At 38.5% G+C, this 22,993-nt stretch overlaps 2 protein-coding genes across 2 annotated transcripts; one reads left to right on the top strand and one right to left on the bottom strand.

The window, feature by feature from the left end:
• Positions 1 to 1,321: 1,321 nt before the first annotated feature.
• LOC102665966 (uncharacterized) lies at positions 1,322 to 1,999 on the top strand. Its single transcript, XM_006603321.1, has one exon. It carries the CDS (start codon positions 1,322 to 1,324, stop codon positions 1,997 to 1,999), a length of 678 nt encoding a protein of 225 aa, XP_006603384.1.
• An 18,438-nt stretch (positions 2,000 to 20,437) lies between these two features.
• Positions 20,438 to 21,025, bottom strand: LOC102665830 (uncharacterized). Its single transcript, XM_006603320.1, has one exon. It carries the CDS (start codon positions 21,023 to 21,025, stop codon positions 20,438 to 20,440), a length of 588 nt encoding a protein of 195 aa, XP_006603383.1.
• Between the last annotated feature and the right edge of the window lie 1,968 nt (positions 21,026 to 22,993).

Below are 22,993 nucleotides of genomic sequence, written 5' to 3' on the forward strand. Positions count from 1 at the left end.
TCAACATAGAACACAGATATAATTTCAAGTAGAGAAAAACCCTAATTGCATCAAGTATCTCAGTAGAAGGACCCAACGCTTTTACACTTTTGTTTTCACACTCACTTGCTCACAATTACTGCTTTTACTTAGAATAGAATTACTTCTATTTTTACTTCATGATAATCAATTCTTTACGCAAATGCCTATTTACTGAATGATGCTTTGCCAAGTAAAACAAGTTCCCTGAGTTCAATACTCAGTTCACACCATTTTAATTATTTACTTGACAACCTAGTGCACTTGTCGGTTAGATTTCACATCCACAAAAGCAAGTAGTACCAGGATGTGAACAAGTATTTTGGTGCCGTTGCCGGGGAACTTCTCTTTATTTGGAAAAGTTTAGTTCAGTTTATAGGTGTTTATTCTTTATTCTTTGATTTGTTGTTTTGTTTTTGTGAATATATGTTTACTGCATAATTTATTTTTCTTCGGAATTGGTTAACTGTTGTTTATGCTTAGTTGTGTATGCATAGAAAGTCCTCTGCAGGTAATTTGGTTCCAATAAACTTGGAAATCGAAGCAACTTGTAGAAGGAACAAAGCAGAAAGGCGTAGAAATTTTTTGCAGGATATAGAAGCAGCAACAATTCTTGAAGAACCTCAGTCTTCAAAGTCATCATCTAGTTTTCCAGAGACAAGGGAATCAGATACAACATTGTTTGAAGCCAACACAATGGTTGATGAGCAACCTAGACGAGTAACCCTTGAAGACTACTCAAGTACAAGAGTGCTGCAATTTTTCACTAGTATTGCACGGCTGGAGGTTCAATCTCAAAATATCACATATCCACATTCTTTGATTCAGCTTATACAAGGGAATCAATTTCATGGTTTTCCACATTCTTTGATTCAGCTCAGAAGGATGAGAAGATAATGGATGGAGATAAACAATAGTTGGTAACTGAACCAGCATCTGAACCGGAGGATAATTTTTGTGAACTTGAGGAGATAAAAGATGAAGAGGATGACCAGGAGAATGAGAATACAATAAGCAAGAATGAGAATGAAATAAATGATGAGAAAAAGAAAGAAAAAAGAAAAAGAAGAAGAAAAAGAAAACAATGAAAAAACTGAAAAAAATGAAAAAAAAAGATGAAAAGAAAAAGAGTAAGAGTGAGAAGTCCAAAGAAAAGAAGAAAGAGGTAGCTCCATCTGAGGGGAAAGAAGTTCCATATCCATTGGTACCTTCTAAGAAGGACAAAGAAAGACATCTTGTGCATTTTCTTGACATCTTCAAGAAGCTAGAGATCACCATGCCCTTCAGAGAGGCCTTATAGCAGATGCCACTTTACTCTAAATTTTTGAAGGATATGCTAACCCGAAAGAGCAAGTATATCCACAGTGACACAATTGTAGAGGAGGGAACCTGTAGTGCTGTGATCCAACGCATCCTTCCACCCAAGCACAAAGATCAAGGCAGTGTCACTATACCTTGCTTGATCGGTGCAGTCTCAGTTGGTAAGGCTCTTATTGATTTAGGAGCCAACATAAATTTGATGCCGCTCTCTATGTGTCGGAGGATGGGAGAGCTGGAGATAATGCCAACCAGAATGACTTTGCAGTTAGCTGATCGCTCCATCATTAGGCCATATGGAGTGATAGAAGATGTTTTGGTCAGAGTTAAACATATTACTTTCCCTGCAAATTTTGTGGTTATGGATATAGAGGAGGATATTGAAATCCCTATAATTTTGGGACGTCCTTTCATGTCAACCGCCAGTTGTGTAGTAGATATGGGGAAAGGTAAATTAGAACTGAGTGTGGAGGATCAGAAAATTTCATTCGACTTATTTGAAGCAATGAAGCACTCAAGTGATCAAAATGCATGTTTTGATGTGGAGAAGGTAGAACGGGAGATAGAATTAGCAGCTACAGCCATGGTACTGCAGTGTCCTTTGGAAAAAGCACTGAATAATCATGTAGAATTTTTTACCAAGGAGGAAGAAGATGAAGTGTAGACTTGTGTTGAAGAGTTAGATGGTGCAAGGGAAAATTTTGCTAGACATACTGTGTTTGAAGAATTGAAGAACAGTAGACCAATAGAAAAACCCAAAGTGGAATTGAAGACTCTACCTACACACTTGAAGTATGTATTCTTAGATGACAATGAAGCCAAACCAGTCATAATTAGCAGCTCCTTGAAGAAGGCAAAAGAGGATCAGCTGGTGCAGATTTTGAAGAAGCACAAAGCAACGATTGGATGGCACATCTTTGATTTGAAAGGGATCAGTCCATCTTACTGCATGCATAAAATTAATATGGAAGCTGATTACAAGCCAGTGAGGCAGCCCCAAGGAAGTACTTAAATTGCTGGAAGCAAGACTCATTTATCCCATCTCAGATAATGCGTGGGTTAGCCTTGTGTAGGTTGTTCCCAAGAAGAGGGGTATGACAGTGATTAAAAACGAGAAAGATGAACTAATTTCCACAAGGACTGCCACCGGATGGAGGATGTGCATAGATTATAGGAAATTGAATGATGCTACTCGTAAATACCATTATCCACTCCCCTTCATGGACTAGATGCTTGAAAGACTTGCAGGACAATCATTTTACTATTTTCTGAATGGATACTCTAGCTATAATCAGATCGCAGTGGATCCCAAAGATCAGGAGAAGACAACTTTCACTTGCCCATTTGGCATGTTCGCTTATAGGCATATGCCTTTTGGTCTTTGTAATGCTTCAGCTACGTTTCAGAGGTTCATGATGGCAATTTTTTCTGATATGGTGGAGAAATGTATTGATGTTTTCATGGATGATTTCTCTGTCTATGGCTCATCTTTTGATTGTTGTCTATCGAATTTGGAAAGAGTATTGCAGAGATGTGAAGAGTCTAATTTGGTGCTTAATTAGGAGAAATGTCACCTTACGGTCCAAGAGGGCATAATGTTGGGGCATAAAATTTCAGTGAGGGGGATTGAGGTGGACAAGGAAAAGATTGATGTCATTGAGAAACTCCCCCCTCCAATAAATGTCAAGGGAGTGAAAAGCTTTTTAGGATACGCTGGGTTCTACAGGCGATTCATAAAAGATTTATGAAAAGTCGCCTAACCACTCAGCAATCTATTGAACAAGGACGTTGTGTTTGTGTTTAATGAAAAATGCGTGGAAGCATTTAATGATCTAAAAACCAGACTAGTATCTGCTCCGGTGATCACAGAACCAAAATGGGGGCAAGAATTTGAATTGATGTGTGATGCAAGTGACTATGCCATAGGTGCTGTACTTGGACAGAGAAAAGGCAAAATCTTTCATGTTATATATTATGCCAGCAAAGTTTTGAATGATGCACAGGTTAACTATGCCGCCACTGAAAAAGAAATGTTGGCAATTGTCTATGCACTTGAAAAGTTCAGATCTTACTTGGTGGGATCAAAAGTCACCATTTACACTGATCAACAATTAAATATTTGCTCAACAAGGCTGATTCTAAACCTCGACTAATAAGATGGATTCTGCTGCTTCAAGAATTTGATTTGGTTATTCATGATAAAAAGGGATCTGAAAAATGTTGTAGTGAACCACTTATCACGATTGGTTAATGAGGAAGTCACTTCAAATGAAGCAGAGATCAGAGATGAATTCCCTGATGAATCCCTGTTCATAGTGAATGAAAGACCTTGGTTTGCTGATATGGCCAACTTTAAAGTAGCAGGAATCATCCCTAAGGATCTAACTTGGTAGCAAAGGAAGAAATTCCTCTATGATATGGAATGACCCACACTTGTTCAAGATAGGAGCTAACAATCTTCTCCGAAGATGTGTGACATAGGAGGAGGCCAAGAACATATTATAACACTGTCACAACTCACCATGTGGCGGCCATTATGGTGGAGATAAGATAGCAGCTAAGGTTCTACAGTCTGGGTTCTTTTGGCCAACGCTATTCAAGGATGCCCATCAGCATGTGTTGCATTGTGATCAATGTCAGAGGATGAGGGGCATCTCTAAAAGAAATGAAATGCCTCTACAAAATATTATGGAGGTTAAGGTGTTTGACTGCTGGGGGATTGACTTTGTAGGTCCCTTCCCTTTGTCCTTTGGAAATGAATACATCCTAGTAGCTGTAGATTATGTGTCTAAATGGGTTGAAGTAGTGGCCGCCCCACAGAATGATGCTAAGACTGTAGTGAAGTTCTTAAAGAAAAACATCTTTGGACGATTTGGGGTGCCCAAAATCTTAATCGGTGATGGAGGCACACACTTTTGCAATAATCAGCTATAGAAGGTGTTGAAGTAGTATAATGTAACACACAAGGTAGCATCACCCTATCATCCTCAAACTAATGGCTAAGCGAAAGTATCAAACAGGGAATTGAAGAAGATTTTAGAAAAGACTGTGGCTTCAACTAGGAAGGATTGGTCACTCAAACTGGATGATGCTTTATGGGCATATAGAACTGCATTTAAGACTCTGATAGGCTTATCCCCATTCCAACTGGTCTATGGAAAGTCTTGTCAATTACCAGTGGAGATGGAACATAAAGCATACTGGGCCTTAAAATTTCTGAACTTTGATGAAGCCGCATCCTGAGAGCAAAGGAAGCTACAGCTCTTGGAGTTGGAAGAAATAAGATTGACTGCATATGAATCTTCAAGGTTGTATAAAGAGAGGGTTAAAACTTATCATGACAAAAAGCTGCTAAAGAAGGATTTCCAGCCAGGACAATAGGTGCTGCTGTTCAATTAAAGGTTGAAATTGTTTCCTGGCAAGCTCAAATCTAAATGGTCTGGACCATTTACCATCAAGGAAGTCAGACCATATGGAGCAGTAGGGCTTTGTGACCCTCAATCTAAGAATCCAGACAGAACATGGGTAATGAATGGACAAAGTTTAACCATTATTCTATACTTACAGAAATCTTGAGGTATCATGCGTCAAGCTAATGACGTTAAAAGAGCGCTTCCTGGGAGGCAACCCCGTCCTTTTTAATTTTGTTTTCATTGCATTGTTTTTAGAGTTGGTTTATTTGAGGTTGCATGAAATCATTTTAAGCATGTTTTGTATTGCATAAAAGGGGTTGAACAACTTCTTTGAAGCAGTGGACGAAAAAAATTAACTTAGAAAAATTTTCAGTAGTCCACTCGCTAAGCGCACATCCCACGCAATGCAGATTTTCCTTCCTACGCTGAGCGAGCTCTTGCTTGCACTAAACGCCTTGACCCTTGATCAGTAGTTGTTGTGGTCTCGCTAAGTGCGTCTCTTTGCACTAAGCCCAAAAACTTCTCTGGATTTTAATTCTTTCGAATTGGGCTAAGCGCACGGACTCACTAAGCGTAAAAACTACTCTGGATTTTTATTCTTTCGAATTGTGCTAAGCGAGCCATCCATGCTAAGCGTAGCCCACTACTACATTTAAGGAACATGTTATTAGCTAAGCGTGGCCAATGCCCACTAAGCAAGAGTTGCAGGCCAATCAGAGCTGCAGAACTCGCTAAGCGCAACTCTTCGCGCTAAGCCCGAAGTCTTCTCTGGAAAATTTGATTTTTTGCATTGGGCTAAGCGAGTTTGCCTGCTAAGCGCGTGTGTTTGGAAACTTAAACGGCATGTATGCTCACTTAGCGAGTTGACGCACTAAGCGAGGCATTCGAAACCACCAAAAATAAGGCATAACTGCCTTTGGCAGTTACATTTTCATTTGTGCTTTTAAACTACATTTTGGCATTTCGTTGGAGCTTTCTCTCTTCTTTGTGCTCTCACTCTTTGCTTGTTCTCCTTGCTTCCTTCTTTGCATCCAATTTCAGCGATCCAAGTAAGCTTCATTTAACCTTGTTTTTCATTTTGACTGCATGATGTTAGGTTAGTTGTTAGTTAGAATAGTGTTAGGGGTTTTGATTCGCATACAATGTATCTTATTTTGACATATTTTCGTTAGGATTTGATGGCCTAATAGAGGCCTAAGTTGAGGGGGCTGAAAAAGCCCCAATTGTAGAAGCAAGCTTCATGATGATGAATCAAGTATGATTCAAGTAGTTTTGATGATGACAAAAAGCCCAAAAGAATGATGTCAAGATTGAGTCAGCAAGTTCAAGATCAAGATTAAAGAAAAGACATCTAGAAGAATCAAGATTCAAGAGAAGATGAATTCAAGATTCAAGAGAAGAAACCAAAAAGCAACAAGTCAAGACTTCGCAAGGGAAGTATTGAAAAAGATTTTTCGAAAACCAAACATAGCAGAGTTTTGTTTTACAAGAAAAGTTTTTCCAAATTTTTCTAAGTTACCAAAGTATTTACTCTCTGGTAATCGATTACCAATTACCCGTAATTGATTACCAGTGATAGAATTTGATTTCAAAAAGCTTTTAACTGAATTTGCAACGTTCCAAATATTTTTTAAATGGTGTAATCGATTACAATATATTGGTAATCGATTACCAGTGTATCTGAACGTTGAAATTCAAATTCAATTTGAAGAGTCACATCTTTTCATAAAATGCATTGTGTAATTGATTACATGGTTATGGTAATCGATTACCAGTGACAAGTTATGAATAAAAAATCAAGAGATGTAACTCTTCCAATGGCTTTCTCAAGATTTTCTCAAGGTTATAACTCTTCCAATGGTTCTCTTGACTAGACATGAAGAGTCTATAAAAGCAAGACCTTGACTTGCATTACAATAACTTTTACAACTTTTGAACTTCTTTGAACAACTTTTGAGAAATCTTGAAACCTTTGCTTCTCATCTTTCTTCTTCTTCCTTTGCCAAAAAGCTTTCTAAGTTTTCTATTTTCCAAACTTTGTTCTTCTACAGAAAACAAAAGTGTGCTATATCTTTTCATTCTCTTCTCCCTTTGCCAAAAATAATTCAACAAGGACTAATCGCCTGAATTATTTTTGTGTCTCTCTTCTCCCTTTTCCAAAAGAACAAAGGACTAACCGCCTGAATTCTTTTGTGTCTCCCTTCTCCCTTTTCAAAGAATTCAAAAGGACACAGTCTGAGAATTCTTTTTATTCTTCCCTTTCCCTTAAACAAAATATTTCAAAGGACTAACCGCCTGAGATATCTTTTGTTTCCCCTTTACAAAGATTCAAAGGACTAACCGCCTGAGAACTTTGTCTTAACACATTGGAGGGTACATCCTTTGTGGTACAAGTAAAGGGTACATCTACTTGGGTTGTTGTAACTGAGAACAAGAGAGGGTACATCTCTTGTGGATAAGTTCAAGTGGAGGGTACATCCACTTGGTTGTTCAAAGAGAACAAGGGAGTTTGTCTCCTTCTTCCCTACTCTTTTAATTTCCGTTGTGCATTTAATTTCCGCTTTTACTTTCTATTAAGTTTCTCTTCTACTCCTTATTCTCTTAACAACTTAGTAAAAGCCTTAGAAGAGTAATTTTTTAATTAGTAAAGGTTTAGGAATAATTAATTCAACCCCCCCCTTCTTAATTATTCTGAGGCCACTTGATCCAACAGATTTGCCTGAGAATATTGTTAATCTTATTTAGAATTTCTTTTCTACTGCATCAATTAAGGTGTTGTGGGATTGTGAAGCTTTGGAGGATTGTATTTCTTCTAGAGGAATTCAACAAGGAGTTATGCTTTCTACTTACATTTTTGTATTGTGCATTGAGAGGCTTTTCCTTCTTATTTCTATAGCTATGGACCAAGGAGTGTAGCGTCATATTCATCTTAGTAGACATGGCCCTCCTATAACATATTTAGCCTTTGCATATGATGTTATTCTATTTGTGGAGGCTATCCTAGAGCATGTCCATGTGATGAAGAATATTCTAAATCTATTTTGCAAGAGCTCCAGGTAGAAATTAAGCTTAGAGAAATCTCGCATGTTATTTTTAAATATTGTGGGAAGAAATCTCAAGCAACATTTGAGTGATGCTATAGGGATGCAGTGGACTGAGGACCTAGGCAATTACCTTGTGTCCCAAATTTTCATAAAAGGCCCTCATGAATTACCTTCCAGTTTATTATAGACAAAGTTCACCGGCGTTTGATTGTTTGGAAGGCAAACAATTTATCCTCTTCTGGAATGGTTGTTCGGGACTCACCCAAATGCGATACTAATAAGCAAGTGTACTGAGTCGTGCAAGTAGTATAAAACGGTAAGAACCGAGTATCGGATAATAGGGAGTTTGTTTCAATCAAAAAAGTGTTTGTTCAATAAGCAGACATTTGTATGGAACCAGAAAATATAACAAAAGATAATTTCTGTAATTCTAAAAATAACTACAAAATTTGCTATCTAATCGTGAGAGATAAATAGATGATTAAAATGTTGGGTCCTTCTACTAAACAAGTTGATGTAATTATGTGTTTTTCTCTATTTAAGGTTGTTTCCGTGTTCTATGCCGAGAGCAAATACCCCAAACACCAATTCCTTGCGTAAATGGACTAATTCTATTTAAACTTCGTTCTAGGATTCCTCGTTGAACTTAGCCTAAACGAATTGCATTAAGATTAGAGCATATTAAAAACTAAATCCCTGCACTTCGTGTCCTGACATACAGTTCTCTAGCCTGCTCTATCCAGTTCTAAGGATTTAAAACATTTGCCAATGCTAAAAATCCTAACTTTACACACAAATGGGTTAACAATTTTACATCAAAGCTCAGCAGAAATCCCCAACAAGCGACTTAGCCTTCCATTGCAAGTTATCACCTTTCAGGAACAAGATGAGGTTTTTGAAGTAAAATTAAGATTACATAATGGTGAGGATGCCTCATCCACCTATAGAAACCTAAAAATCACTCATAAAACTAGAATCCTCTTGAAAGCTGAGATTTTTGTTTCTCTTTTGCTCTGTTTTCTCTTCTGCTACATCTCTCACGCTCTACGGGTAGGCTCTTGTTGTTCTTCTTTTTTTTCTTTCTATTTTCTCCAACTTCAGCCTTTAAAAGGGCTTCCTGATCCTGAAGGCTCGCTTAGCACCATTTCGCGCTAAGCGCGAGTTAGTGAATTTTGGCTTAGCGAGTTGGGCGCGCTGAGCGCAAAAAGAGACAAATGACTCGCTAGGCGAGCTGATGGCGCGCTGAGCGCGTGCATGCTTTGCAGATTCTCTTCCAGATTCTCCCAACCCGCTAAGCGAGCTGAGTGCCTCGCTTAGCGGATGTAACTCACTAAGTGCATATGCCACGCTTAGCGAGACACCAGCTGCTTCAACCTTTTTATTCTTCATCTTTTCACCTGAAACTGAAGTTGAACCACATTAATTCACAATATAGGGAATATCTACTGAGCAAAAATTAAACTAAACATAAAAATATGTACAAACCTACAAAAAGAACCATAAATTGGGGAAAAGACATAAATTTTATAAAACTTTTCAATACAAAAGTTAGTCGTAAATGACGACTAACAAATCCCCCAAATTTACAGTTTTGCTTGTCCTCAAGCAAAGAAAGAATAGTTCACTTGTCCTCAAGTGATAAGATTACAATGGTTATTCAAAGTTGTGTTTGTTCCAAAGAATTCAATCGCATGAACACAAGTCGCAAGCAATGCTTTCAACCAACAACTTCTCCTAACGATATGCAGAATTTCAAAGATAGGAACAATGATTATTAAGCAACACAAGTGAAATAAGTTAGCAAGAAAGACAAGTATCAAGGAAGGTTCATCAAGCCAATGCCTTACGGTCACTGTTTCAGTCAAGCACAAGTGTTTAGGAAATTTCTCAATCAACAACCAACACAAGTCCCAACTTTTGAATTTCATCTCATGACATACAATTACAAACACACAATTTGAATCTAAAGGACTTTCTAGGCTTGTAATGAGGCTGGGCTGCAAACAATTCATGGTTTTTCTAGGATGCAAAAGCTTAAGTTCTAGGAGAGCATTCATCCTTAGATCAACTCTTTTCCTTTTTATTCCAGCTTCAATTACTTGCCTTTTACATTTAAGGCACTTAGCTTCAAATAACAGCCCACACAACTTTTTATTCTTGAAATTTCTTCTTCTTTTTTTTTTTATTTTAGCAGCTTTTATTTACTGCTTCCAGACAAATTTTTGTGTGGTTGTTATTTGTCTTACCACTATTATCATCACCCAAAAATCTCCCCCAAATTTGGGACAAATTTTCTTTGAACCATGATGCTCTCCTACAACCTAAGGAAAGGTAGATGGAGATTATGACTTAACAGGCTCAAGGTTCAGCTCAATCAATCAAAAAAATTAAGCTCAACATGGGTGCAAGGGATTCATCATTCATGAACAGGGTAAGCTTTTTGGCTAAGTATCTATTTCAATCAATCATGGCCTTCATTATTTCCAAAATCATGCATTCATTCAGTATTCAGAGATTCATGCAAAAATCGGTACCCAATGCTAGTCGTTCTCTCACAATTAAAGTTCACACAACTCACCGGGTTGTGGCTAATGATTACCTTCACAATTTATCTGTCAAACACGCTAAAATTTTCAATTGTGTCCCTAATTCATGTTCTTTCTCTTCTAATTACCACATACTTATTTAAAGCAAATGATCTAGGCATCACAATTCACTCAATCCATGCAATTGATCAATTCAAATCATTCACAAACATAGAATTTTCAAACCAAAGCAAACCACTGCATAATCAAATCAAAATTGTAAACTATTCAAAAAGCTATAAAGTTTGCTAAATAAATAAACTGAAACATAAAACTAAAACTAAAAACATAAATTGAACATAAAATGTATCAAAAACAGGAAAAATAAATCAAAATCCTGTCATGGCTCCTCCTGTGCTGGTGCAGGCTCATCCTGAAGTGAGGAGGGAGCATCCTGGGCTGGCTGAGATGTCTCTTGAGCTGTAGCGGGCCAGGGATCCCAAGTGCTATGTGCTTCTACCATATCAGCTACATAATTTGTGTCTGCAGCACCATCCTTCTCCTCGGAGACCTCCACAAGTGGTGTCATAGCAGGCGAAGTCCGTGGAGTGGCCTCTCGTGTGACTTCGGTTGGGCCTCGGCCTATGGCTATGGCTCCTGTGATGTAAGCTCCATTGGAGCTTGTAGGCCTAGGATCTTCTTCATCAATGGATTCCTTTGCTCCTTGGAAGATGAATGGCAGTGGAATGGAGAAGGAAAAGAGAGAGAAGATGCCACTTCAAGGAGAAGATGAGTCTAGAAGAAGCTCACCACCATAGGAGGCCATGGATAAAAGCTTGGAGGAAGAAGGAGATGAATGAAGGGAGAGGAAGAGAAGAACATGAAATTTTGTGCGCTAAAAGAGCTCTGAAATCTAAAGTTTAATTTTCAAATGATCAAAGTTGGAAAAATGCACACACATAGCCTTTATTTATAACCTAAGTGTCACACAAAATTGGAGGGAAATTTGAATTTCTATTCAAATTTCACTTGAATTTGAAATTGAATTTGTGGAGCCAAAATTTCACTAATTATGATTAGTGAATTTCAGATATGGTTCAGCCCACTAATCCAAGATCAAGTCCAAGATTCTCCACTAAGTGTGCTTAGGTGTCATAAGGCATGTAAAGCATGAAGGACATGCACAAAATGTGACTATATAATGTGGCAATGCGGTGTAGCAAGCAAATTATCACCTCCCCCTCTAAAATTTATTTCTCAACACACACATCAAATATTCACTTAATGCATGTGAAATTACAAATCTACCCCTAATACAAAAACAAGTTTAGGTGCCCTAAAATACATGGGCTGGAAAATCCTACATTTCTAGGGTACCGTACCTAGATTATGGAACCCTAAATACAAGGCCCAAAATTAATGAAACCTTAATCTAATAAGTACAAAGATAGGTGGGCCCATACTTAGCCCATGGGCCCGAAATTTACCCTAAGGCTCATGAGAACCCTAGGGCCTTCTCTTGCATCTTTGGCCCAATCTTCTTGGAGTCTTCTATCCAATGCCCTTGGGGGGTAGATTGCATCATTCCCTACCCCATGAAAAGGATTTGACCTCAAATCCATAGGTTCTTAAAACTCATGGATTCTTTCCTCAACACTTGTAAAAAGAATAAAAACATATGTATTAGTGATGTTGGGTATGTTAGAGTACGGTAAGGACTAAAAACCCCTTTCCTGGCCATCTTCCCATGAGAGAATATAGTTCCTCACCAACTCAATGAGTGGTGCTACAAGTATAGAAAAATATGGGACAAACCTTTTGTAAAAGTTTGTTAAGATATTGAAGCCCCAAATTTCCCTTATACTTGGTGGAGTAGGCCACTCAGGAATGACCTTTATTCTCTTAGGGTCCATGGGAAGCCCTTGATCACTATTTAAAAAGTTAAGGAAAGTAATGGAATAAAACATACCTTTTTCTTTATTTTCATGTTGATTGTTCCTACAAAAAATTACGACAAACCTAAGGTGTCTCACATGAGCACCTAGGTTTGCATTGAAACAAAAAATAAGAACAAACCTACCTAATGAGTCCCTATGTACACAAATCATGAAGATGTTGGGTGCATGAGTGATTTTACGAAAGAGTGTTGCACCACTCAACACATTCATCATACCACCTATCATAGGGATTTGGTGCCTAATAATACCTATTTTGGGCACCAACAAAGCACAAGGATTTAAGCTCTTGCGAACCAAACCCTCATCCAACAACTCCTTTACTTGAGGAATAAACTCAAGCCTAAGAGGTGTGGCAATGCTAACAAGTGTCTTTTTACAAAGGAGAAAATGTGGAGGTTGTCTAAGAGGGGAAATTTCTTTAATATTTGTCTTTATTTCAAAATGTCTTTCCTTCTTAGCTAACCTCTTGGAGGAGACACTTGCCTTCTTACACTCCTCCTTAACCATTAAAAGTTGTCCTTCTTCTTGGGGGTAGATCTCTTTAATAGATTCTTCCTGTTTTGCTTCTTCACTTTCACTAGAGGAAGGTGAAGTAGTAGTCTCATCTTGGCTACTATAAATGTCTTGCCCCCTCATAATCATGGTTTTGTTGGTGGGGCATTGAGAAGTAATGTGCCCTCTTCCAAGACATTTAAAGCACTTTATGGAGCTAGTATTCTCTTGCATACTAGCCTTAAGGGGTTGCTTTTATATTGTCTTCCCCTTATCATCTTTTGGCTTAGAAGGTATCACCCCTAAGATGCCTCGACCTTGGTCTTTCTTTGGATAAGAGTGAGAGCCATAAGATTTTGAAGTAGACTTCCTTTTAAGTTGTTGCTTTACCCTTATTTCCCAATCTAAGTTAGCCTCTACATTGTCCTTCCCATGGAAGTATAGGAGGTTAATGTTAGCCTCTTGAGGCTTTCTTTCCTTTTCTCTCCAATGGGAGTAAGGTCTAGGATGTGCCCTATGCCTTCCTTCATAATAGTCACAAAGTTCTTCACTTAGGCTCTTGCAAGAGTTATGAGTGCTATAGGAGACATGTTTTTCTTTTTTTCATTTCTTTCATTATTTTTCTTCTTTCTTCCTCTCTTATTTTCTCTCTTTCATCTTGACTTATTTCTTCCACTCCTTTTTTACCTTTTTCTTTTCTCTCTTGTTTTTCTTTCCACAACTTAAGGGATCTCAACTCATCTAATATCTTATACAAAGGGTCCTTAGGAGTAGAACCCTCACCATTAACACTAGATGAAGAATGAAGACTCATGTTGGTTCCTAAGTTATGGTTCTTTCTTGTTGGGGGTTTGAAAACAAAAGGTAAAAGAAACTATGGTTGAAACTAGCCAAAATAAACACTAAAAGAGGTGTGAAAGATAAGGTAAAAACTAATTGGTAAAAGGTAAGCTATCTAGGCGATTTGACAATGGAGGGTAAAGGAAATAAGCTTTGAAAGTAAGCAAGAAATGTAAACTAGGCGAATCCTAAGAGTGTTTGGATGACCACATTTAAGGTTCCCAACAAAATACTCACAATCCTAAGGGAAAATTGCCTAAAATTATTACACACAAATGGAAGTAAGGTGACCTATTGGAGGCTCCCAACTTACTTCCAATGAAAGGCCTTTTTGTTACAAAATTTGAAAGCAATGAAAGTAAGTAAATTGTCAATTATAAAATTACAAAAAGGTCCTCAATTTTGGTAGTTGTTCTCTCTTTGGTGATTCACTCAATTTGGAGTGCTTCTTAGTCCAATATCTCTTAAGGTGGTTTTCCCCTTGCTTCTTGACTCAAATTCTTCAAGGGATGGCACCAATCCTCCTTTCCAATTCCCTATATGGCAACTCACAAACAAGGAAACAAAGAGACAAGCAATAACCGAAGACCAAAAAATGAGATGAAAGCTAAACCAATAGAGTTTTAACAAGACAAATTTTCAAGGATGATTCAACAATTAAAGCAATGAAAAGCACATAAAAGCAAGCTAGGACTCAAAGAGAAACTTAGAATGGCTCTAGAGTAGAGTAAAAAAAACAAAAAAAAGACTCAAGAAACCTCTAGTTTTGGCACTTGTTTTCACACTAATTTTCAATTGAAATTTCAGAAATAAGATTGGTATAAAATAGGCACCAATTATAGAACAAATTTCGAGCCAAAACAACAAGCACACTTCCCTTTCACTTTTTTTCAGGACATTGATTTTTCTGGCAACTTGTGTGATTTTTATTATTTTTTCCTTTTATCCAAATCACTTGGTTCTTTTTTTTATAATTTTTTTTCAGATGTCTAGAAAATTCAGTAAAACTTTCAGCACAAAATTCGTAGCGACCAATTCCCAGTAATTTATACACGTTCATATGTTCAAGCTGCCAGCACCAGCGATTTCAACCTAGAAATCAAGAGTAGTGTTTATGTTGCTTAAGGCTTGGATAGTTACAATTTGTGTTTGCTTATGCTCAATTATCTTGAATAACACAATTCAAGAGAGCTTAAGACTTATTTTGATTCACAAATCCAGCCACAACTCAGCACCACAACTCAACTTCATCATAGGCTTCATGTAGGAAACTTAGAAAACAAAAAAAAAGTTCAACGACAAGACTACTTCTAGGAATTGATTTAGAACATGTTATGAACTAAATAACATGCATGGATTAGACTCAAAATTCGAAAGATAGGCTAAAAATGACAAGAATACATGAACAAAAGTATCTAGAATTAAATCAAGAAAATAAAAATTTAACACAAAACTTAGAACATAATGTGACAATTATTATGTCTAAACATGACTCTAAGACACCATGGATTAAGTGATTTACACTTAGATTTTTCTGTTTTTTTTTCTAATCAATATTTTGGAAGAAAATTTAGATCTAAAGGTTCAGCACAAGAAGATTATAACTGAAAAATGATAGAACCTAAAATCAACACAAAAAAATGATTCAAGAGTAGATCTATAAAATTTGAACAATAGAAATGCAAGAACAAGTGTAGATCTAAGATTTAATCGGTTTATTTTTTTTAATCTACTCTAAACAGCACCAAACCACAAGACAATAGAGGATATACATGGAGAATAAGATGAAGAACAAGGAATTAAAGTGAATTGACCGAACAAAAAGAAAGAGGAAGCAAAAGAACATCACCTAGACGAAGATGCTCTGATACCACATGATGTAAGCTCCATTGGAGCTTGTAGGCCTAGGATCTTCTTCATCAATGGATTCCTTTGCTTCTTGGAAGATGAATGGCAGTGGAATGGAGAAGGAAGAGAAAGAGGAGACAACACTTCAAGGAGAAGATGAGTCTAGAAGAAGCTCACCACCATAGGAGGCCATGGATAAGAGGTTGGAGGAAAAAAGAGATGAATGAAGGGAGAGGAAGAGAAGAGCACGAAATTTTGTGCTCTAAAAGAGCTCTGAAATCTAAAATTTAATTTTCAAATGATCAAAGTTGGAAAAATGCACACACATAGCCTCTATTTATAGCCTAAGTATCACACAAAATTGGAGGGAAATTTGAATTTCTATTCAAATTTCACTTGAATTTGAAATTGAATTTGTGGAGCCAAATTTTGGAGCCAAAATTTCACTAATTATGATTAGTGAATTTCAGATATGATTCAGCCCACTAATCCAAGATCAAGTCCAAGATTCTCCACTAAGTGTGCTTAGGTGTGTCATGAGGCATGTAAATCATGAAGGACATGCACAAAGTGTGACTATATGATGTGGCAATGGGGTGTAGCAAGCAAATGCTCACCTTCCACTCTAAAATTTAATTGGATTGGGCTTCTTCCAATTCAATTAAATTTATTTCTCAACACACACATCAAATATTCACTTAATGCATGTGAAATTACAAAACTAACCCCAATACAAAAACTAGTCTGGGTGCCCTAAAATACAAGAGCTGGAAAATTGTACATTTCTAGGGTACCGTACCTAGATTATGGAGCCCTAAATACAAGGCCCAAAATTAATGAAACCTTAATCTAATAAGTACAAAGATAAGTGGGCTCATACTTAGCCCATGGGCCCGAAATCTACCCTAAGGCTCATGAGAACCCTAGGGCCTTCTCTTGCATCTTTGGCCCAATCTTCTTGGAGTCTTCTATCCAATGCCCTTGGGGGGTAGGATTGCATCATCCTGGGCTGTAGGAGCGTCACCTTGCCCCAGAGAAGAAGGCTAGACTTCTTGCCAGGCCACTTAAGCCACGAAATCCTCCATGTTGATGATGGGCCGATGCTGAGCCAAATCATGGATACTCTGCATCACCAGGCATAAGCCATGGTGCAGGCTCTGCAGCATCGGCACTAATAACTCTATAGTAGGAAAATAGTAACGAATTGGGGGGGGGGGTTGTTTGCTTTGTAAATTAAACATCGAATAGATGTGAATTAGAAAATATCAGAATTAAAACATGTAGCTTCCCCTTGATTCACAAGAAAGTCTCTTATCCTAGGTTACGAGAGTTTATCCTTTATCAGTTCAACCACTTAATCCAACCCTAAATTAGATTACTAAGCGAAATTTAACATAAGGCTTTCATTATGTGATTAAGCAACACATACACCAATTAATCATGAACGATCATTAAGCATGAACATAAATTAAGCATAGAGACAATTAATCAAGCACTAAGCATGCATGAATTAATAGCAACAAATACAGAGTAATTGGTGAAGAGGAAAAACTGATCAGAATTTAATAGTAATACTAGAACCTCAAAAAGAATTGTGCTTGATCCTTAAGAGAAAACAACGTTGGAGACTTAGCCTTCCATTAATCAATAGAGAACAAAATTGTAGATTGAAGCAAGGATGAAATTTTATTGCTAAAACGAAAAGTGACTAAAACGAAAAAGAGAGTAGCACTCTAAAACGAAAAAGAGAGAGAGGAGAGGCGAGGAGAGAGATAAGAGAAGAGAAGAGGCTAAACTAGAACCTTGGTGTTGTTATATAGTTTTTCAACCCCAAAGCTTACAAATCTGTTTTAAATCGAAGCCCATAAATAAAATAAAATCTAGATAAGATAAGATCTCGATGAAATAATATCTAGATGAGATCAAATCTAAATAATATATAGATAAGATAAAATCTAGATAAGATAAAATTTGGTAGAATAAAATAGTCTGCCCTCTTCAAGTCCAAGCCCAATGCTTCATTAATTCCTGAAATTAGATTAAAAACATCAAATTAGCTTAATGAGCCCAAATAATAAAACTGCCTAATTAATTCGACAATTAAGACTAATCAGTAATTAAAATGGTGCAAAAAGGTTTAAGAAATAGGAGAAAATAATGGCACATCATCGTGGGATCATCCGAGTTCCAGCAGTTCTTCCTGATGTATGCCAAATTAATGGTAGGGCACAGGGACTCGAAGGTAAAAGAGTTGGATATGACTCCTCTGGCCACGCACAAGGCGATGATGAGAGCTGGGAAGCCGAGCCGAGAGGAGTTGGACTGGGCCATCTGTGAGATCTAGCCTGAGATGATCAAGCTCATGTCCATATCCATCTTCATCATGAGCCCGTAGACTAACCTCGCCTTGTCCATGTTAAGATCATACATGTGAGAGGTGGGGGCGAGGTTGGAGTATGATAACACACTGCATGTCTGGGCGAGGGTGGTGAGGTCCTTCCTCAGGAGCTTCCAAGGTGCCCCTTCAGCATTAAGAACAAAACCGTGCGCTGGAATACAGAGTCCGGCAGCAAACTCCTGAGGGTCTGGGTGCGAATGATAGAATCTGGTGTAGGTGGTGTACTGCTCCCCAAGCTCCAAGACTGGTGGTGTCTCTAGAAATGCGTTGAGGGACTCAACATCGAACTTAACTAATTTTCCCCTCACCCTAACCTGCCTCAGAGATTTGTCCTCTCGATCATAGAGATTAGTGTAGAATTCCTTGACCAGGGTCACATCAATATGCCCATCCAACAGCCTAGTCAAGGCCTTGTGCCAACAGCGCCTCTGAAGTTCTCTGCGGAACTCATCATACTCCGATATGTACAAAACCACATTCCTTTCCGGAAGGATGTTCCGGAAGTGAATGTTCTGCTCGTACCTCTCCCAGACGCCCTCAGATGTAAACCTGGTAGTATCATAAGGTTCCCTGGGTCTGGAAGTGGTAACTTTTCTCTTTCTGGAGGCCATCTGCATCAAAAATAGTCACAACAATTAAGTTAGACAGGTTTTTATTTCAAACTAAAAGTAGAAAAATAAAATAGAAAAATAGAATGGACACTTAGCAAGACTGACTCGCTTAGCGTGCCTTATAAAAATAATAGCTCACACTTAGCGTGACATCACAAAAACACAGATTCTGGCTAAGCGATACACACTCGCTTAGCTGACACAGCACAATGGCTAAGCAAGCATGGCTCTCTAAGCCTTATTCTCTAACAGAGAGCCAATTACGCTTAGCGAGACTGACTCGCTTAGCGTGACACACTACACAAACTTAGCGCTAGCAGGTGCTTAGCCAAACTTGACCACTAGAACATAATTGGCTTAGTGAGCCGGCTCGCTAGGCCCAATTCCAAAATAGAGAAGAAATTGCACTTAGTGAGACTGACTCGCTTAGCGCATGAACAAAAACTCAAAAAACTAAATTGCCTTAGGCTTAGCGAGACTGACTCGCTTAGTCACCAACCGAAGACCAACAGCCTCGTTGACTCTGACCTAAGCAACACAATTGGCTAAGCATGGCATGTCGGCTTAGCGAGTTCATATGAACATAAAAACAAAATCTGGAAATTTAAACACTCACTAAGCCGAAGTGTAGTTGCTTAGTGAGTTCGTATAGACATTCAAACATTCAAACAAAAATGATGAACACGCTTAGCGGGACAGAGCTGGCTTAGCGAGTTCAACAAAAAACCCAGAAATTCACCAAAAATTGATGAACTCGCTTAGCGAGCAGGCTCGTTTGGCGAGAACATCGAGAATTCCAAAAAAATTAGGGCTTTGCAGCCCCCAACTACAGGCCTCTATTAGGCCTCAAAACCTAAGAAATTCACAGCAAAACAACATACATTATGTGCGAAACAAAACCCCTAAGAACATGCTTTCTAATAACTACCCTAATAATAGCAGAATCAACACAAAATCAAAGCTTTGAAAACCCAAGCATGGCTTTTATCCTAAGGTTCAATAATGAAAATTAAAAAGTAAAGTAAGTCACTTACTTGGATTGCTGAGCACAGAAGCAGAATGGAAGCAAGGTGAGTATAGTGCAGGGAGTGCAAGAATGCAAATGATGAGGAATGATATAAAATTTGTACAAGAGAAACTGCCCAGAGCAGTTAAGTCTTATTTTTGGCAATTTCGATTGCCTCGCATAGCGCGGGTCACTCGCTAACTGAGCACTTAATGACTTTTGAATTTTCAGAATTCAAACTCACGCACTTAGCGGGACATCTCGCTTAGCCCAATTCAAAAATTAGAAAACCCGAGAAGGATTTGGGCATAACACGAAAGGTACGTGCTTAGCGAGATCTGCAGCTCTGATTGGTCTGCAACTTTCGCTTAGCAGGCCATGTGTCGGCTTAGCGAATTAAATGCTTCCTGACGCAGTAATGAGGCGCGCTTAGCGAGATGGTCTCGCTTAGCGCAATTCCAAACCTGAGAGGGATTGGGGCTTAGCAAGCTGACCCGCTGGGCCCAATTCACAAGGTCCAGACAAAGAGGGAATTGCGCTTAGCGCACTGAGGTGCTTAATGAGATGAAGTTGTGCACTTAGCGAGATGACTCATTTAGCACAATTCCAAAAGATGAAATTCTAGAGAGCTTTTTAGGCTTAGCGAGGCCCCATCAGCCAATGAGTAGGGGTTGGTGCGCTTAGTGCGAGTAGTGACTCACTCAGCGCATGCACAATGATTTGCTTAGGGCACAGGGCACATTGAGCGAGTGGATGAGTGAAAAAATTCCTAAGTTATATCTCATCCACAGCTTCAAAGAAGCTTAATCAACCCCATATCAAGATGCAAAACATGCTGATAACTCACTCAAGCAATCACAAACAAGTTAATCCTAACTATGTGCAATGATTAAGAAAATAAAAAGAGAGAGTTGGGTTGCCTCCCAGTAAGCGCTCGTTTAACGTCATTAGCTTGATGCATATTACCTCATGGATCTGGAGCAAGCTTGGCTCTGGCCATCAGAACCATCTCATTATTAAGTTCCTCTACCTTTGAATAGACATTATGGTCTAGTAAGTGCTTCTCTTCATCAAATAGGTCAAAGCTGATCTTCTGATCATCTATGCCCATTTCCAACTTACCCTTTCCCATATCCACCATGCAACTGGCTGTTAACATGAAGGGACGGCCCAAAATCAAGGGAATTTCAGTGTCCTCTTCAATATCCATAACCACTAAATCTGCAGGGAAAGTAAAATGCTTCACCCTTACTAGAACATCTTCAATCACCCCATATGGTCTTGTTATAAAACGATCTACAAGCTGTAGTGTCATTCTAGTTGGCATAATCTCCAACTCTCCAATTCTCCTACACATGGAGATAGACATCAAGTTTATACTGGCCCCCAAATCAATGAGAGCTTTACCAACAAACACTGAACCAATAGAGCAAGGGATTGTGACACTCCCCGAATCCTTATGCTTCGGTGGAAGGATTCTTTGAATCACAACACTGCAGTTTCCCTCCACAACAATAATATCACTATAAATGTACTTGCTCTTCTTGGTTACCATATCCTTTAGAAACTTTGAATAGAGTGGCATCTACTGTAGGGCTTCTCCAAAGGGAATGGTTATCTCCAATTTCTTGAAGATATCAAGGAATCGAGCTAAGTGTTGCTCCTTGTCTTTCTTTGATTACACCAAAGGGTATGACAGCTCTATCCCTGAGCATGGAACAACCTCTTTCTTCTTCTCTCTTGCAAGCTCACTCTTTGTCTTCCCGTTCTCCTCTTTTTCTCTATTTTTCTCATTTTTTTCTTTTTCATTTTTTCTTTTTCTTTTTGTTTTTCTTCTTCATTTATTTCTTTCTCACCATCATTTTTCTCTTCTACCTCTTTTTCTTTCTCATTTATTGATTTCTCCTTCAACTGGTCTCCTTCATCTTCACTCACTAGCTGTTGTTTGTCATCACCTGTTCTTCCCTCATCCTCAACAAGGGTTGCCTTTCTGTTTCGAGTCATGATAGCCTTGCATTCTTCTTTTGGATTCTTCTCTGTGTTTGCTCCAAAACTGCTAGAAGAATTGTCAGCTATTTGCTTTTCCTACTACCCCACTTGAATTTCCAGGTTTTTAATGGCAGACTCGGTGCTCTTATGATTTGACATTGTGACCTGCATAAATTACACCAAAGTCTCCTCCAGCTTGGTTGTTCTTTCATAAAGGCTAAGCCCTTGGTTTTGAGGCCTACTGGATGGTCCACCTTGGTCCTTGTTGAACTGATTTCCAGGATGGGACCTCCATTGTCCTTGATTCTAATTATAATTTGAACCTTGCTGAAAACCTGCAAATCAACCTGCATGAAATCCTGGTTTGGGCTGATTTCCCATGTAATTCACCTCTTGGGCTGTGTCATCTAAGGGAATACAGCATCCAGACTCATGAGCTCCTCCGCATATGCTGCAACCTCCAACCTGCAAAACAATTGAATGTGAAGGTTGATTAACCTGCAATTGATCAGGCAACTTATTCAATGTTTCTGTTAAAGTCTCAAGCTGCTTAGACAACAACTTGTTCTGTGCCAATAGTGCATCATGAGAGGAAAGCTCCAACAGACTTCTTTTTGTGGGAATATGAGTTTGATCATGCAAGATGGCATGATCACTTGCAGCCATGTTCTAAATAAGCTCCATAGCCTCTTCTGGGATTTTCAATTTGATCTTTCCCCCAGCAGACGCATCCAATAACTGCTTAAACTGCGGCCTTAACCCAATTGGTTATGAAAATCCATGAGTCGGTGTCTTCCGCAGCAAACTACGAAATCTTTCTAATGCTTCGCTTAAAGACTCATCCGGAAACTGGTGAAATGAAGAGATGGCTGCTTTTCCTTCAGCTGTCTTGGACTCAGGGAAATATTTCTTCAAAAATTTCTCAACTACTTCATCATAAGCCTTCAAGCTATTTCCTTTAAATGAATGTAACCACCTCTTGGCTTCCCCATTATGAAAATGAGAACAAACTCAGACTCACAGCATCCTCAGGCACACCGGCAATCTTGGCTGTATTACATACCTCAATGTAAGTGGCCAAGTGTGCATATGGGTCTTCGTTCGACAAGCCATGAAATAGATTTCCTTGAATTAACCGTATCAAAGAGTGAGGGTATGTAATATTGTGTGCTTGAACTTCTGGCCGCGCTATACTTGTGTAGAATTGCGGCACAAACGAGCTAGAGTAATCCTCAAGAGTAACCCTCCTAGGTTGATCTTTAGCCATTATGGCAGCCTCAGATGCACCTGTTTCTGATTCTCTTGGCTCTGGAAAAATAGAAGACGACTCGGATGATTGAGGTTCCTCTAGAATTTGTGGTGTTGTCTTGTCCTACATTATTTTCCTTCTTCTCTCTGCGTTGTTCCTCCTACAAGTGGCTTCTATTTCCAAATCTAGTGGAACTAAATCACCTGCAGAAGGGATACCTCGCATACAAAACACTAACAAGAGCAACAGTTAACCAAATCAAGAGAAAAATAAATTTCAACTAAC

Source organism: Glycine max, chromosome 18, assembly GCF_000004515.6.
Source record: "Glycine max cultivar Williams 82 chromosome 18, Glycine_max_v4.0, whole genome shotgun sequence".
NCBI lineage: Eukaryota > Viridiplantae > Streptophyta > Magnoliopsida > Fabales > Fabaceae > Glycine > Glycine max.